The sequence below is a fragment of the Neodiprion pinetum genome, chromosome 7 (genome assembly GCF_021155775.2).
Source record: "Neodiprion pinetum isolate iyNeoPine1 chromosome 7, iyNeoPine1.2, whole genome shotgun sequence".
In the NCBI taxonomy this organism is placed as follows: domain Eukaryota; kingdom Metazoa; phylum Arthropoda; class Insecta; order Hymenoptera; family Diprionidae; genus Neodiprion; species Neodiprion pinetum.
This window is the reverse complement of record NC_060238.1, coordinates 20,812,404-20,830,810: the sequence shown is the minus strand read 5'-3', so window position 1 is coordinate 20,830,810 and position 18,407 is coordinate 20,812,404. Positions and strand designations below refer to the sequence as shown.

The following is an 18,407-nucleotide window of genomic DNA, read 5'->3' as shown; positions in this document are numbered from 1 at the left end:
AAAATAAATATTCAAATTGATGATGTACAGCATGTACGTGTAATTAAATTACGAATGTAATTCAATTTTCAGAATAGCAAAGCCAACGAAAAAAATTATTCGCACTGAATTCTTACAATTTCCTTGAAATAGATATTACATACAACATTTATGCAAAAGTTTTTCTGCACTCCGTATATTTTGTACTAATTATTACGGTGAGAGAAGTGAGAAAATAAAAAAAAAACAAAGAATGCAAGGAATAAAAAGCAAAAGAACAATTTACTTTTTAAATGTATGAAAAGTTTAATCGAAGTAATACGATGTTTAAGTTGGTAACGTTATCGTAACTAAACATTGGGAAAAAAATTACTATTTTTTTATTTTTACAATGATTTTGATGAAATTAAGATTGCAAAATATGAGTACGTGTTGTTTTACAGCGGTTTACTTATTTTCAAACATTTCCAAAATTGCGAAATGACAGTTTCTCCTCAACATGAATCGTTTCGATAACGTTGCAAACTTCGACGTGACGAAATATTTGCATTTTTTCTCTCTCGGACCGACGTTGAAATTTTTGAGTTACAGCCGCGAGTCCAATGACGGCTCTGATTTGACAAAAGAAAATTAAAAAATTCTCAACGATAAAGAGAGTTAAAACAGATTCGCGAAATCTGAATTATCCAATATGCTAGTTGTGTCTAAAAAATGTAAATTAATGATCCGAGCAAAACGGATGGCTGTACGATAAGTGATAAAAGATTAATTACATGGATACCAACAAATACTTTAATGTTATGCACGCGATGTTGCAGGTATGCTGTATGCATAATTCTCCAATTGTACGCCGGCGGTGTTGTTATGATTATAAATGAGGCTACCGAAGAAAGTAAAACATAACGGTACCGCCCCCGCATAAACACCGCAGACGTACTAATTTTAATCAGGTTGTTACAACAGTCCAAGAACGGTATTACAGCGGCGATATCTTACTTCAAAGTTCATCGGCAAAGAGATTTTTCGCCTTGTCTTTAAAAGTTGGGTAAATTTTTTTCATTAAAAACTGTTGCAATTTCGAGACTTAAGAATTGAATTATTATTACTTGCTTCCTCGTTAAAGCTATCCTTATTTCGATTGTTGTGATTGTTTTTTTTTCTTTTAATTTTATATTCTCAAAATACAACACGTTTGCAGCTGCAGTTGCAGAATACTTGTTTAATCAAAATTAAAATAGCTTTGAAAGCCGTCGTTTGTATTTTTAATAGACACAAAATTGGAAACCAGAAGATTTTATGAATAAAAAATAAGATGCAAAGTAAAAGAAAAAAAAAAAACGAAAACATAGCTCAACTTTTCGATGTAAGAAACACAAGATAAAAAATACTATGCATCGACTTTGGGACGACGAAAAGTGACAAAAAATTTCAATCTTACAAGAAGTGAAATACGTTTTTTTCTCGTATGTATAATTTTTTTCTTTTCATCCATCGATTCACGGATCACACATGTTTGTAATGAATTGTTACATGCACGTTTTTTTTTTCATACAAAATGTCAATCACATTGATAATAAAATAAAAATATAAAGTAAGTATATCTATTAAATTTAAAAAAATGACAATACAAGGGTTTTCTTTAACATAGTTTGATGATAGTCTTAAATAGCTCCAATTAACCGATTTATTTTCGATCTCATTTTCGACAATTTATACAGCCTTCGATGATTATTATCATAAGACTTTAACGTAGATCGTGGTAGTAGAAAATAGAAAGTGTAAAACGAGTAGAATTTACGAAAACAACCACATCAACTGTTTCAAATCCGTGACGTGCATGTTTCTTCAAAAAAGACGAACTTGTAAAATTATTTTCTCTGCGTTGAACATACGAACTTATACACCTATGTATATTATTGTATATGTATGCAAGGAATCCAAGTAACGGAGTAACGGATGAGTCAATGGGGAAGCGGAGAGAAGATTCTTCGTATAGGTTCGTATATGTTAATGATGCTGACTCGCCGTATAACATGGAGAATAGATTACGAGAAACTACTCAGAGTATGAGCGAAGACGAAATGACAACACGCCTAATCGTCATCTGCTATGCTCATCCGCGTGTGTAATAACACGACTTGAAAGATACGACGAATTCATTACATTCATCAAAACCGCAAGTATCGTAGTTTCCAAACAATACGATTTTCTTTCATTAATATCAAGTGAAAAAAAAAATGAATAAACAACGCGGTTTAGATTCCACATCATTACTGTGTAATGCATTCTTGTCTTTTTTTTTCGTTCCTCATTTCTTTCGTACTGGACTTGAAAGACCAGAAACTGTGTAAAAAAAAAAGAATTTTGAAATTTAGCGCGCGTGAATTGCGCCTGCTCACAGATGATTCTGCACACATAGATGTAAACGATACTTGATAAGAACGTACGTCAGGCGGTGAATAGAATATTTGAATTTAATGTGAAAAAGCAATGGTAACAAGTTCGCCTCATGCGTCATTATCCTTCCGAGAAACGTCTCGCGCGTAAACCGGACAGATTTTTGTCCGCATGAGGTACGTGGTTATTTTCTCCAACACAATAAGAAGGACCTTCCGGCGTCACAAAGAGGCGGCGTGCATCATCGCTAGGTTTCAAAGCCCTGTCTCATAAATTTCCGAGCGTAATCGTAAAGCCTGTTTTAAAAACGAATGATGCTAATTTATTCTGCAGAAAAAATTCAGCAAACGTATATAAGGTATTCACGAACAAGATACTGACTTTTCTTTAGTTGTACCTGCAGTACATAACTGATACGTGACATAAAACTGAAACTTGGAGAGTCGGTGACTAATCCGTAGAATAGCAACAATCAGCGACGTCAAAAGCCGTTGTATACGCGTATAAAACATCCTTAAGAAGATATCGGGAGATAATAGAGTCGTAGTGACTCAGAACCGACTTCGCCTCGCGCGAAATTAACAATCGTGAAATACGCCTACAACTGATATCAGACGGTCTTTCACCGATTAACGAAGATAACATAATAATTCCCGTAACGACGGCGCCCCGATAACCGAAAACAGTTTAGAGCTCGATGGCTCGAAACTGTGTATTTCAAAACATCATCGAGTTGTAAAAGTAGCTCTCCGCAATTATTGCGGCAGGTCATCAAAGAGAAATTTAAAGTGAGAATAGCAATAAACGAGAGGTAAAATCTCTCTCATTCTCTTTGCAATGTTTTGTTTTCTACGTTACGACAATCGCGATAGTTTTCCTATCTACGCATCGCATCGACCATACCGAATAACAGTCGTGGAGAAAGTAGATTAACTAGAAGAGAAACACAAACTAGGGTATGCTGAAAACAAAAAACAATCGTCACGCTACTTACCATTTTGACGCGAATGTGTCCTGCACTTTAGTGTTTTCCTCCGTTCATAACAAACTGCACACTCACAGTTCGACCATATAAACAACAGACAATCGTGCCGCAGGATTAAGAGACAGTCGAGATGTCCGGCAGCGGTGAATTTTTGACGAAGAGTTTGAAAAATTGAACGCAACGACAATGCACCAGTCAGCGAACTCGATATTATTATACCCTAATTGTAGCTGATCGTCATCCAGTTGTCAAACGCCAGCAGTTTATCCATCTCGTCGTCGTGGTCGTTGTGTAAAGTGTGGCTAATCCGAACTAGTCTCGCACACAATTTACAGTAACTAACAAAGCGCGAATCACCAACACTCAACTGTCACTCACACAGCCACTGTTTCCAGCTGACACCTCGCCAAGTTACCGACCGAGTCTCGGTGCAAGCGTTTCGCGTGTAATTCGATTTCGGTGCTTTCGTTCCACGGTTTTGTTGCCGATGTTCGATGAGTAAACCAGGGTTTCACCGTTTTCGTACACCGTTTCTTATGCAGTTGCACCTGCTCACACGCACGAGAAACACTGACGCATGGAAAACTGTGTCGTCTGGTACGTGACTCGTAATCTGTGGTTACCGCACCGCACCCGATTCGACGGCCGTTTATTCTCGACTGCCGACTAGGAGCGATAGAATCATTTACAGCGACGCATGGCGCCCCTTGCGGCAAAAGCGAGAAGCTCGGCAGTGACTCTCAACCTCATACGATGAATATTCTAAGACGGTGCGATGAAATTAAGGTGTCTGGAACACGGTGTCACGTGATCGATTTAAGAGTTTTTTACGGAAATTCCGGTTATTCTTTCGTGAAACATCGATTCGATGTGGTATTTTTCGTCTCAGAACCGTATTAATATTGTATGAAGTGCGCTCTGGTCGGCTAGTACCGATAAATTATCATATTACTTAATGATCGAATAATCCGAACAATATAACTCCGCCTGTCTCGCGGCGAAATAAACGAATGAAAAATCCGGATATTTAAGATATTTATTCGGTCCGAGCTGACTAGAGCGCACTTACTGACGGTAGCACGATCGCTTTACGACAAATTTCAAATCGATTCATAACTTTACGAAAGAATGAGCTGGAGTGTCGCAAAAACTCTTAAATCAGGTACGCGACACTCCGTTCAAAACACCTGTGGCATATTACTCCTGAAATTGATTACCTTCAACGTGCCGAAGATTTTTGTCGCTAAAATTTTTACTCCAGTACGATGAACAAAATCTAATTTCTAATACGAACTAACTCTAATGAAATACATCGAAAGATGTAACAAGTGAAATTCCGATTCTTACCGAAAAACTGATTTATTTGCTTTTGACCATTCACTCCTCGATTACTGTAGCCAAAATCAGTAAAAACCTTCGACTACATGTTTTTTTTCTCTATTTTTCAGAAGTCCTATCAATATTCAAAATTGAAATGCTATATGCTTCGAGAATTTTAAAAATCTAAAAATTTCCACCGCATTCGTTTGTGAATAGTTTGTACCTGTTCTTTATTACTTTCGATAACGAAATAAAGCCAGGTGTACTTGATACTTGTATATGATGTATATCTACTAAGAATTATTTTTATTAAATCGCTCATCAAGACACGTACATACATCATATTATTTGAGCAACCATTATTGTTAGTGCAGATCGATGTTCTTATTTTTGTCTATCTAATCTTGCTTTAATCGAGCAGCGAGTCGAGGTTATAGATATAGTAATGATTATTATTATCGCACAATCATATATCGTAAATATATAAATTAAGTCATGCGGATATTGTAGAAAGTATAATTAACTACTCTAAAATCAAAATTGTGCGGACGTGCTCATTTATTTCCTTCAGTTTCCTTTTTTTTTTTTTTGCACATAATAAGTAACTCCAGACATCGTATTCGGCATCCATACAATCATTTTTTACTTTTCATCGCCTTTATGGATCTAACAAAAGTATTGATTTCGGTCGAAAATCACTTTCTGATTTCAACGACTCTTTCAACCTCTAAAATATGAAAAACAAGTTTTTATAAAAATCTCGGTCTGTCCGACAAATTCTCACGATGATCTCGGAAACGGCTCGATGAAAATCACTAAATCATACAAGATTTTACAACAAAATAATGGGCATGAAAAATTGCCATGTCCCGTTCAATCTAAAGTTCCGGTTCTACCGGAAATCTCTCTATTGTAAATATTTCTAATGAAAATTAAATTTTCTAGAGTAAAATCGACGGTAAATAAAAACAAATTAGTTTTTTTAATCACGCGTCGTTTGAGAGCCGTCAGAGCTACTCTCATTGTCAGATCTAACAGCGGGAGTGAGTCACGTATGAGATAATAAATACGGTTGTGGATTACAGAAACGCCGGAGAATTTCTTTCCTGACTGACGTGTATTCCTGATACTTCTCTACTTCACTAAAGAATATCGTTTTTCCTGTGAGAACAAGAAAACTGCGGCCGTTGTGGAAATTCCACTTTTACCGCAGTTTTTCACACGACCTTCTGGCAATGCTGAACAAATATCGAAACGTCTGATTCAACTACCATGGATACATATCATCCCAGACTGAGTCACGAAGAAAACGCGCATAAAATACCCAAATCGAAGTGAATCAATTGAATTGAGGCAATGCCTATAATTCAGGAACTTAGAAGATATCTCATTGTTAACACTAGAACTACAGTCAAAATGACTAGTCTTCAAAAAATCTTAATAATATAAAATTTTATGAATTGGTATTTTTTGAAGACCAGTTATTTTGACTTGTTTTGGTAGAAATAGCTTCGTCTTAATTTCGGTATTTCTAATGTTAATTACAACCGAATAATCGACGTGCTGGATCGTGTGGGAAAAACTGTAAATCAAAGAACCTTGACGCGTTATAATGATATCATACATCTGAACGAGAGATCAGCTTCGAACTAAGTCAAATGCGTCACTTCAACGTCTACAAATGTGTCATGCATTTGTATCATACGTTGATGACGATAAATAGTATTTTAGTCGGTACTCGAAGGCATCGCAACTGCTCTCATACCACTTATACAATAACTTCGCATGAACCAGTTTAATACTGAAATAAACTAACTTCAATACGGTGCATTCTTCGCTACGTAAAAAAAAATATAACCGACAAAAGAAACATACTTACGATTGTCGGTAAAAGAAAACTATGAACGATACATGGTTCTATGGATAAAATTATTTGGATAAACTTCCATTTGTTCTTTGATTGAAATAGTCTTATAATATCCATATTCAAAGATTTCAACGAAGATGGAACTACTTTATTCTCTTTGCGTTTTGAAATTATACTAGATACGTTAAAATCTGTTCGAAATAGTAGAAAGTCTTGCTTCGATGTTTTCCATGAGCGGTTAATGAGGACAGCAAAATAGGAAGGAAAAAAATTATATTGCAATATTAATTTAAGCACCGTAATATTATTTGACCGCGATAAATGCTACTCCTAATTCAAGGTCTCGCGTGCCTTGAATATACGTGTAACGTTCGCTCGAAATTCAAATGCGAGAAAGCCGTTTAACGGTGATGCGCCAAATTCGCAACTATTCGCAACTGTAATAACAAGTACTCAGCTGTTACTCCACCTAATTCGAATGTAATCATACAACGTGTCTATCCAAGATTTTTGCACACCGGATAAGTGAGCTGAATTCGTGGCATGAAATTAACCTGATAAAAAATTCTGATCGGTGGAAATGCTAAAGTGCTCGTAAAATCGTTTGTCCTTTTTTTCTTTCTTGTTTAATTATTTCTACTCGTTCAGCAATTGATACTTTTTGATATACACGGATTGCGACTTGTTTATATTATTCTGGAAACGGTATATATCGCATCGCATATGCTGCAATAAATTTCCACACGGCATTCTGCTGTACGTACATGGAATATCAATGCTACCCACTGGCCGCCTGATTTCTGTTTAAGTAGTTCGGTTAACAGTGTATTTTTATATACTTGTAACGACGTATTATCATTATTACAAAACCGTAGGTTTCGAATTGAAAAAAAAAACAAATTATTCACGTACACATTCACGTGTTATTAATAACTTCTGTTCGAATCTGCGTGATGTTTAGTTTACTATTAATTTACTTTGCAAGTAAGAACTGACAATATTAATCATAAGATATAATTAGATATGGACAGACACAAACATACTTTTATTCCCGACTCACAGCCATAATGTTCACGTTTATTACCTGAAAAGCGGGACAAAATTGGGATATTATTCCCGCTTCACTTTTTTCCCCTCATCTTTGGGAAAAAAAAAGTAGCATTTCCCGCATCTAAGGAAAGTATTTCCTCCAAATTCAAATTAGCGGGAAATATGAAATCGTATTTCGCGCAGAGCAAAATTAGCGGGAAATATGAGATCATACAAAAAATAAAAGTAATTGGAAAAATTCACTGGTTAAGATACGTTCGAAACGTCGATCTTCTCATTTCGATTTTGTCTAGCGGTAACTAAAATTAAAAAAAAATTATCGAAACTCTCAATAAATGTGATCATTTTACAGCTGTTGAGCGGCTTCGTTCGTAAGAAACAAAAGTTAAACATGGAGGAAAGAATTAATTTATGCACACGATGTATAATAAATATGCATACATACATGTATTACGTACTTGAACACAATACAGTGAACACGAGTTGCTAATTGTCTTTTTGTATTTCTTCTACTTTTTCAATTTTTATTCTCTTCTTTTTTTTTCTTCTCTTTGTTTCACCTATCACACAAGTTTTCAACGACTTACATTAATTACGACGATACTAACACGTGCAGTTAGAAGCATTAATGAAGACAAATTTCAATAATTTGTATATACGTTTTTTGATCATGTATTTTCAGTGGGAAATTTGAACAAATTCACATAATTAGAAGTTTTTGACTAACAGCTAATATAATTACACAAGCATATCATCAATGCGGTTTATTGGAAATTTCGGGGTTTGATAGAAAATTCTTTTGATCATACTTGTCGTCGCAGTTTTCGTTTACAATTCGAATAAACTTTTGTATGAGAAATAAACATAACAACTATATAGTATACTCAGGGGGGAAAAAACCTGAACACGAAACGACAATAAGAAATACGTATAAAAATGTGTAAAAATAATAATACGTATGTACGTGTGAAATTATATTTCGATGAATCATTTCATCGCTTTAATTAATTGTCAGTAAATTTCGTTGATTGTATAAAATAATGATTGTATATTATTTACTGTGTATCATTGTCATGGAAAAAATTTAGTGCTTTTTTTTTAAATTTAAATTTATGTAGGTACGTATTTCTGTATTACAAATAGGATTCCTCTGAGGCGAGAGATTGAAATTTCTATTACTGATATGTCAGCTAATTAAGCGCCATACTATTTAATGTAGTTATATGCTTCATAGAAACGAAATGAAAATTTTTCGGCAATAGTAATATCTTATTCATACCATCACCAAGCTTATCCTTTTTTTTCGGCACCCTCATCTTTACTTGTTAGGTAATTTATATTCTATTTTATTTATTTACAAACACGTTGATCAATTGAGAACTTAGTATAGAAACTCATTTACATACGATTTATAATTGTATCAGTATGTGTTTCTATTACGTACGCAGCTAAAAAATCATTTTGTACTAAGGTTACTTCATCTATTTATATACTGTATCTATATATCGCACCAAAATTAAACAGCCTAGTATTCGTGATAATAATTAATTACGGGATGTTATAAGGTATGTATTTCATGAACGACAAAGAGCGAAAGTGAAAAAAAAAAAAAAAAAGGAATTTAACAACGCTTTAATATTAAAGCCGAGAATCCTGCGGTATATAAAATAATATTTATGTATGCAAGATTGATTAAGTGAAGATTTACAATTCTTACGTCAATTGATAATCAAGTCAATCGACTAGATTGCTGATCTTCGATCCATTTACAACTCTTTCTAAAGAGCCGAAGAATACGAAATTACTACATGCTTGCCAATCTTACTAAATGTTGATGATTAGATTATTGTAAAAACCATCGAACATGAAGCATAGAATTTTGTAGTATTCCCAGCTGATGTCATACACATACATAACACAATCGCGACAATTATGTACATAAATCAAATTAAAATTCTTTTTTCTTTCTTGTTTTGGTTGAGTGTTTGGTATTTTTTATGACGTAAATGTCAAATTTCTACGTAAATAGAAGTATATATAAGACAAATATATACTACACTTATACAGTATAATGTATATTGTTACTATTGTTGTTGTTGTTGTTGTTGTTGTTGCTGTTAATATAATTGTTAATATTATTATAACCAGGCAAGATTGCGTAAAAATTATGCTATCAATAATTAATTATACACGTAGCTGAAAAGCATTTGTTTTTTTTTCCCCCTTTTTTCATCTACTAAACTTTTTCTGAAATCTCAATTTTTATATCGGTTCTTCGATTATTTCTTGTTACGATTTTTTTTTTTTTTGTGCTCTTCGTTTCAGTTTTCACTGAAATAAGAATTTGAAACGAAAGACAATTAGCATTCAATTAGCAGTTAAAGATTCTTCGAGTTGAATTGTTTTGTGTTTTTGATATTTTTATTTTTTTTTTTTTTCTACCGTGCTTTAATTTTTCGACCTGCATCGTTTTGCCAGACCGTTCATGCCGAACAATTATTATGACCTATCACAATGAATATAATAGTATTAGGTATAGTTACTAAGAAGTATTTTCTAGTAATAGTTTGTCTTTTTGTCTTGTTGTTTTTTCACCTTGTTATTTTTCGTTCTTTAAAATAAAAAATCATACACAAATATACATATACAATGTGCTCGTTTGTATTATTATGTATGAAATTTGTACCGCAATTATTGCAGCAGATTTAATATTACGATTAGAAATTAAACATTTCCCCCATAGTTTGCTGTTTTTCGATGTAGCTCTATTTACCTGTAATTTTTAAAATTCGGAATATTCCCAAATCTCGTCATTCGTCATCAACAATTTTTCAACCTTTCTTTTTTTTTTTTTTTTTTTTTATCACCACTTTACTAGTGCAAATTGTACGCGAAAGTTTTTTTTTCTCTCATTCTTACTTTGTTCGTATTTTCTTTCTCGTTTGTTTTTTCCTTGTCGTTCGATAAGTTAAAAATATTACATTACATGGATTCGATTCAGCACTGATTTGAAAAATGCTTAAGAATTGTATCTTCGCAATTTTTACGCCGTACGACAAATTTTATTATCATTATCATTATTATTATTAATATCATTACTATTATTATTTTATTTGTTTTTTTTTTTTGTTTTTCCACACTCGCAATAATTAATAACTATACACAGGTGATATAGGTATACAATGAATTACCTATTTCAATTTATTTAACTTTCCTTCATAGTTTTCTCCCGCAAAATTTTTGTTCAACTCTTTGTCTTTACAACTAGATTCATTATAAGTATATTGCAATTGACATTCGTTTACATCTATATATTATTTATACAATTTCCAAGTACAATTGTACAACGGTTCTCGGACTTGATATTATTCGCGTAAAATTTTTGGGGGGGTGTTTTGTTTTGTTTTTTTTTTTTTTTTTTTTGGGGGGGGGGGGGAAGGGATTGAAAAATTGGTCGGAAGTATTTTCAAACTTGTTTATGTTTTTTTTTTTTTTTTTAAATTTATTTATTTATTCTTCTTTCTTAGAAAACAGCGCAAGGAAGCAATCAGTTTTACCGATAAGCACTCAGGCTACGCGAATTATTCAAGTCGAAGAAACATCGTTCGTGTAAATATATTATTAAACTATAAAGTTCCTATGAAACTATACAGTTTTGCATGAAGTTTTGGCATGTCAATATTTCGCCTCCGTTTCGAGCAGAGATTGCAAATTAGATGAGAGTGGAATGACCACGGCGATTCAAAAGAGAACCGGATGAAATAACTTGTAAATAATTTTACACAGAGTGCGCTCGTTATATATCGGAGACGAATAATTGATTAAAAAAGATTTTTAGTACAGCGTAGGCACTTGTAGGAAATAAGGTCAGTCCGAAAGTTTTCACGGGGAAAATATCGATGCCATCGCAATCGTTCGGTTTTGTAACGTTAAATATTTAAGATAGACAATCTTTTCGCAATCAACTTTGGCGCTTCAAGGATTCACAAACGCGAAATACAATGACAGTTTACAAAGATTCGTCTATTTCATTTATCAGGTTTATTGTGTATTTAGCTTTCTGGTTTGTCATTACAGACACAAAACTTGAGAGAAGGAAGGTGATTTTTTTTTTTTTTTTATTCGCTCAATGCAATTAACAGCTGACGCATGGATTTGCAAAAGGTGTTTAGGTTTTTTAGCTCTGCGGTACAGGGAAATTTTCTGCTACGGCTCGTGTATTCGTGACAAAAATCCCTATCTTTTACAACAACTGGAGCTGCGATTCATTTCTAAGCGGCGGCATTTACTATAGAACAATTTTAATACCCAAGCATTTTCTTATCATTACCTCCGACGAATAAATAAAATCACGCCAAGTGTCCTCGGTGAATATTTTTTTCCCTGCAAACTTCTGTAGATCATTTTTCATTTAAGCTTATAGAGAATAGATTGAATAAATTTTGCCAATTTTTAATGAACGTTTGTTTTTGGATAATATTTACATTTCTTTCTGTTTTTTCGCTACCGAGTTTCAATCCACAGACTTATGCAAACATATGTTGTTTTTTTTTTTTTATTTTATTTCGTATTTTTTTTTTGTTTTTTTTTTTTGTTTTTTTTTTTTTTGCTGATAAATTACACCAGGAATGCGTGAACATTATTTCTACGTCTACCAATATTAGTGGATGTAAAATCTTCCTAGTCGATAAGAGTACATTTCACCAACAAATAAAAACAAATCAGATCTATCAATTACACAAATAAAATTTTACACTCTTACTCTTCATCGCTTCGTTTTACACCTTTTTCATTATTATTCTTTGTTCACTTTCATCGCATTACTCGGACGCTTTGTGGACTAGAAGAATACACGAAATAGAGATTACAATTAGGGAATGAAGGCATACGTGCATCGACAAAGCAACTTTGAATAAAAATTGATTTTGAATAGAAAACAAGCGTGGAGAAAAAAAAAAAAAAACTCGATCGTAAAAGGATTTACATACGTAAACTTATGTAAGTAATCAGGAACCATGAGAGAAAATTTAAACAAAATAATATTATATATATATATATATGTGTATATATAAAATGTATCTGTATGAAATAAATATATTAAATTAATAAATATTAACCAATGATATGCCTTAGAGGCGGCAAGAAAATATTTTTAAACTCAGTTGAGATATTACCAACGGATAGAATGGCGTGTAATGATAAATGAATTCTATATTCAATCTAAACTATACAGTTTTTTCTATATTCACTTAAACGAAGCACATTATATTCTTTACTCTGTCATGCCATCTATTTTAGCGATAAAAACGCATACCCTTAAATCCTACGTATTAATTGCTTTTCGTTGAACATTAAAATTACCTAACATTGCTATAACGATTTATTATATTAAATCATTTTTGATTACATCATCTATTCCTCAGTTTCCATTTGACGATAAAATAGGGTAAATTTCATTCTATAACGCGTGCTTTTATATATTATATAGCATATTATACGCATTGATAGTTTGTCAAATAATTATTAGTCCATGATTGAAAAAATGTTCACACCTACTTTCGCTTCGAATTTAAAAAGAAATAATTGAATTTTCATTTCTGAATTAAAAAAAAAAAAAAAAGAATAAAGTCATTCTTTCAAAGCCAAAGGCCGGACAACGTGCCAGCAGATTATTTACTAATTAATTTTCTTTTTCAGTTAAATCACAGCGCTCTTTTTAACCCTCGTTAAGATCGTGTCAGCGATTTCGCAACAGGTAGTAATTCGCAAGCCACAATCGAACACGTACAAAAAAAGATTGGCGTTCAAATTAAGCAATTCCAATATCTGCGGATGAAAGTTGAAGTAATTGAAACTCGGAAGTTTGGTCACTTTGAGAGAGGGTGGCAAAGATACTGCGATGGAATTCAGATTCCAGTTTCTTAACGTTGCAAGTTACGGGCATCGTGAAAGCGTAAAAACAGCTTAAAACCAAAAATATTAATGCTGCGATTGACTTTCAAGTCGTCGTAATGTTAACGTCGTACGTTAATTTAGATTTGATTAGAAGTATCGCGGTCCGATTTACCGCACGGTCTATTATAATAGTAAACCTATCTCGTCCCTGATTAAATTGGCACTGTCGTTAAGAGTTTAGACTATGAAAATTTTTCTCATACCGTAGACGACATCAGAACAGACCAAATTTGCTTTTTAAAAATTCCCTTATAGGTGCGTAGCACTGATTCCTAAGAGCAACCATTTCCGGTGTCTTTCGCATGCTGTTGAACAGCGCGGTGTCAGTTTCGAATATCAGCACCGTCACAATGCAGAGTACAACAATGGTCAGCATCAGCGCCGGGACGAAGATTTTTATTACATGGAGACGTTTATGGGACACTTTTCCCGAACCCTGAACTTGTAAACATAATTTCGAATTCTGCAGCTTCTGCATCTTCGGCACAGGCGTCACCGATCTACTGTGAGGCTTTCCTGTCGCGTCTAATAGTTGGCTTTCGGATGAGGAATGGTCGAACGAATCCCTGAAGTAATAGTCGTTCGTGTCCGCCTCGTCAGCACCGACTGCAACAAGCATATCAATACCTATATTAGTTATGAAAATTCAGGTCTCTTGTCTCTTTTTTCCATTATTCTTTCAAAGATTTGCAGCAATCCTTAAACGAGTTGAGATTAGATTATTCTGGAATCTGTTCTATCTACGAAAAAGACTTCAATAATATATTATTCTTGTTACGACAGAAGACTATTTGCTCACCGTTACCAGTTTCAAGAAAAACACAAGGTGAATATTTCATGCGTATCCATTGTCAAGTTTATATAAAATGGTAAAAAATCAAGGCAGGATTTATATCTCATTACACAGAATACAGCTTTTTCCATGTTAAAATATTTACAATAACACAATTTAGATGAACCGCATTTCTCTGTTATAGCGTTACAATTATATTCAAATCAAGGGATTTCATGAAATCTCGTGATATCTTTTATTAGTGCCGTTTTTGCAAATTTTTTTCTATACTGATTATCGAAAATTAAAGTAAACAATAAGTATTCGGTCCCTCAAGCTTGACTAAATCGTCGGTGACCTAAATAAAAGAGTTTTTCAAGTCTCATTATTACGTATGTTTAATAACGAATGAAAAGACATGCGAGGTAAGAAAGCCTGCGAGCTGTTTATATAAGAAGAAAAAAAATAGAAAATCTATACACATATAATGTAACATATACGTATGAAGTATAAGGGATAATTTACAATAGGCAAATTACAGATAGAAAGAGAGAAATAAAAAAAACTAATCTGATTTATGGAAGAATATATATTTATACAAATTTACAAAGCTCACCTGTGTTCGAAAGAGAATCACCGTCCGTAAAGTTAATTCGATTTCGCCCCGGTGCTGGATCGTCTATCTTTGGGTTTACCTGGAACTTCCTCATGCCTGCGATATCCTGGAGATTGTGATCGACGAGCAAAGGCCCGGACGAGGAAGATAGACCTCGGCTCAAATCCGTTGGGGCAGAGTCTTTGGATAGGTAAACGTTACCGTTCAACTTTATATTTGAAGTTGAGTTGAAAGTCGATGAATTTGGGCAAGAAGAAATTCCATTTGCCAGTGTTTTTGACGTTTTAACAATGAGGGCCGTGGATCTGACGACTTTTGGACTTTTTTCAAATGAATCTATCTTTTGCCTCACCAGTTTATCGATATTTTTTCCACTTAACTCCTCCGTACCTATCACTATTCTCTGACTGTATAACGGCGGTGCCTTGCTGAACGTCGTCTTTGCAAATTTCAACTTTTTCACCGGCTGTATCTGTTCGCCGGCTGCGCTCGCATGCGAATCATTCTCGTCTACGGCTAAAGAACAGAAAGAGAAATAAAAAAAATAATAACAAATGAAAATCTAAAAAAGCCTATGAGTAAAAAGCAAGACTTTGGCTAATCGTTGCAACCCGCTTAAACTTATCAATAATTATATAATCGAGATAAAATTTTACCATGATAATAAGCTTGATAGTCAAAAACGTTTCGTCATGCAACTAATTTGTGGAAACTCAAATAATGCTCCTAACATATCCGAGCTCATTTTCAATGCATCGTTTTTTATTTAAACTCTAGATTCGCTAACCGTTTCCTCATTATTTTCTCGTTTCTACTACGGTACATACCTTTTTTCTCTGAGCACAGATCATATCTCAGTAATAAACTTAGAAAAAATAAATGTCTGATCCAACAAACGAATGTGATCGGAAAAAATTAAAAAAATTAAAACTGTAGTAGTTATGATCGTTACTGACTTGCAGTTGTAAAAACTTAAGATTTCTGAAAAAAATTTCCAACTTGGTGAAATGATTGTTCAAGAAAAAAAGAGAAACAATTACTATCGAAAAAATTAACACCTGCATATTAAAATCGTGAACATGTGATAAATTTCGTGAGTGATGAGTGAGTTTATAAGTAATTAAATTTAAGATACTATGTGCACGTCGTATACATACATATGTATACATATGTATACTAAAACTATACAATATATATCTACACACAGTGTTTTATAATTTCCCACATATTTCCTGATAGCAGCCTGTTTCTGCTTTCTCAGGTATGTACATAATTTTAAACGCGGTGAAAAAATCTGACACCTTGCTTAAATCCAGCGGATTCAAGGGGACGAGACAATTTGGAACGGGGTTTGGAGATCGAAAAACGAGGATGAAAAAGCTGGGAAGAAGTGGCGGCAACCAACCGTTATTTCGACGAGCGTGAATCTCTTGATCTTCCGACACCGTCTCCAACAGAGGCAGAGTGTTGTCTGGGCAGTACGGAGAGCTGAAAGGAACTCCGCCACTTTCACACATCCCAGTACCGTCGAGACCAGCACTATGACAGCTCCGTGGCAAGCTCGAGTATCCTGTTGATTTTCAAAACAGTCGTATATAAGTATCGCTGGTATGCAACAGGAACAAAGTATTACTAGACCTTGAAAAAATATTCCTATAAAAAATGTATACACGAGAAGGAAAATCTCAGTCGATATGGTTGCGAGAAAATTCCAGAGGCATTCCAACTTGGAATTACAAGAAAATGTGGTACAAGTAAGTATAAATTGGCGTGATTAAAGCTGTCTGAAGACTATAAAAATTTTTTATTTTATACACGGAACCCTATATTTCAGTTACGATAGAAAGTAAAAACAGGTACAGACTTCATAGTGTTTTATGTATATATAAATTCAATGAAAATGCGTTCGCTTCAAGCTTAGCTAATTGGTTCCACCGATCAAATTAATCCAACGACTCGGCTTGATCCGGGTTAATTTACTCAGTCTGTGCATAATTGCATTACGTTATGAATAAACTGCTTACGAATTTCGACCAAATCTTGACTCGGGGTGCTCGGCGTGGCAGGAACGCTGCTCGCCTTTCTTCTGAGACTAGATGTGCGTGCGTTACCACGTTGAATAGCAGGTTCCTCCTTTCGAAGCGGACCCGTCTCTTCGAGAACTTCTTTCTCTGTGCGACCGGTGTACTTGAACTTAGTGCCCCATGAAAATATCGAACCGCCACTAACCACAGGAGCGTCGGAAGCCCGGGGTAAGCTGTTGATTAAAATTTGTATCAGGACAGTAATTGCGGTGCTCTCACCTTATTTTACAAGTATATTCAGGTCTTTCAACCAACTCTATGACGTATCAGATAATGCCTCGACAATTAGCAATTCACAGAAATGATATATGGGAAAAAAGTTTATCCCTATGATTGTAATCGTTACATCACGGTTTAAGAAATCTGTATCGATACTGACTTTCGAATACTTTTTTCTAAGCTCCTTGTGGAAATGTTTCACAATGTTTTTTTTTTTTTTGTTTTTATTTGTGAACGTATTTTTTTGTTATGTTTTCTTTAGAGTAAATAACTGTATTGTTTTTAGGTGTGTGTGACATTTTCTTTCCGTCCGGACAAAATAAAAAATATAGAAAATCTTATGACTACAGCAGAAAAATTTGCACCTTCGACTGGTAGTCAAAGCAATCGTGGTTTGACATTACTGGATTGTAAAATGAGCGTAAAGGTGATATTTGCGGTATAATGAGGCAAATTAATTCCTTCGAAGAACTGGAATATCAACAAGTATTCGCGTGCGTTGCAGTTGAACTTTCTAACTGTATGCAAAGGTGCAATTTTTACTGTACATAATATACCTATAACGTATCCCGCATAAAAGCACTTAGCTCTAATTCAAACTCGCGGCTCATACCTATCTTGGACAACGGCCAAAACTCGCACCTCATTTCGCCATTCCGGCCGTAAAATTCAATTTCAATATCGGTATAAGATTCGAATGAGTGTCGAGATAATTTGAAAAACGAACGAGAATATCAACGAGATGTAATTATACATCTATTTCAAACGATATCCGATGAAATAGTTTGGAAAATATGACGATAAGAAAGCCGCAAAAAAAGTTTGATGATTTCCGCAACAAGTTTAAGCCTGAGTGTCGATTTTTTAAAAATTCGAACGTTGTTCATTTTTTTTTTTTATTCTCTTTCCAACGGTTTATGTTCTAAATTTAATATAATTCCGTTCTATTTGGTATTTCTTTCTGCAATTCTTAGACTTGTTCGAATTTGGAGAAATTTGAAATAAAAAATTCTTTAAGTTTGTCAACCCTAGTGATCCGAATTTGTTTTCTCTGTCTCGCTTGTGACATGAAAATGTTTTCAACTATAGATTGGATGACCATACATTCTAGGCTAACACTAATACTTGAGAATAACGAATTCTATCGACTAGTGCCGTGTATG

The 18,407-nt window shown here is 34.0% G+C and overlaps 2 protein-coding genes across 8 annotated transcripts in view; both read right to left on the bottom strand.

Moving 5' to 3' along the window:
- The window catches only part of LOC124222825 (unconventional myosin-Ie), a 43,263-nt gene extending 39,250 nt beyond the window's left edge, over window positions 1-4,013 (bottom strand). Inside the window, exon 1 of the mRNA XM_046634196.2 lies at window positions 3,371-4,013. Coding sequence (XP_046490152.1) covers window positions 3,371-3,373 — 3 coding nt within the window. The 5' untranslated portion in view covers window positions 3,374-4,013. The remainder of the gene's footprint in view (window positions 1-3,370) is intronic.
- A 5,827-nt stretch (window positions 4,014-9,840) lies between these two features.
- The window catches only part of Frmd5 (FERM domain containing), a 43,588-nt gene continuing 35,021 nt past the window's right edge, over window positions 9,841-18,407 (bottom strand). For 4 of the 7 annotated variants that reach the window (XM_046634101.2, XM_046634104.2, XM_046634102.2 and 1 more), the window contains 4 exons: window positions 16,966-17,198; window positions 16,347-16,511; window positions 14,942-15,457; window positions 9,841-14,159 (listed from right to left, as the gene is read on the bottom strand). In XM_046634101.2, the coding sequence (XP_046490057.1) occupies window positions 13,768-14,159; window positions 14,942-15,457; window positions 16,347-16,511; window positions 16,966-17,198 (1,306 nt within the window). In that variant the 3' untranslated portion in view covers window positions 9,841-13,767. The remainder of the gene's footprint in view (window positions 14,160-14,941; window positions 15,458-16,346; window positions 16,512-16,965; window positions 17,199-18,407) is intronic. The other 3 variants (XM_046634106.2, XM_046634107.2, XM_046634108.2) reach the window with 3 other exon arrangements.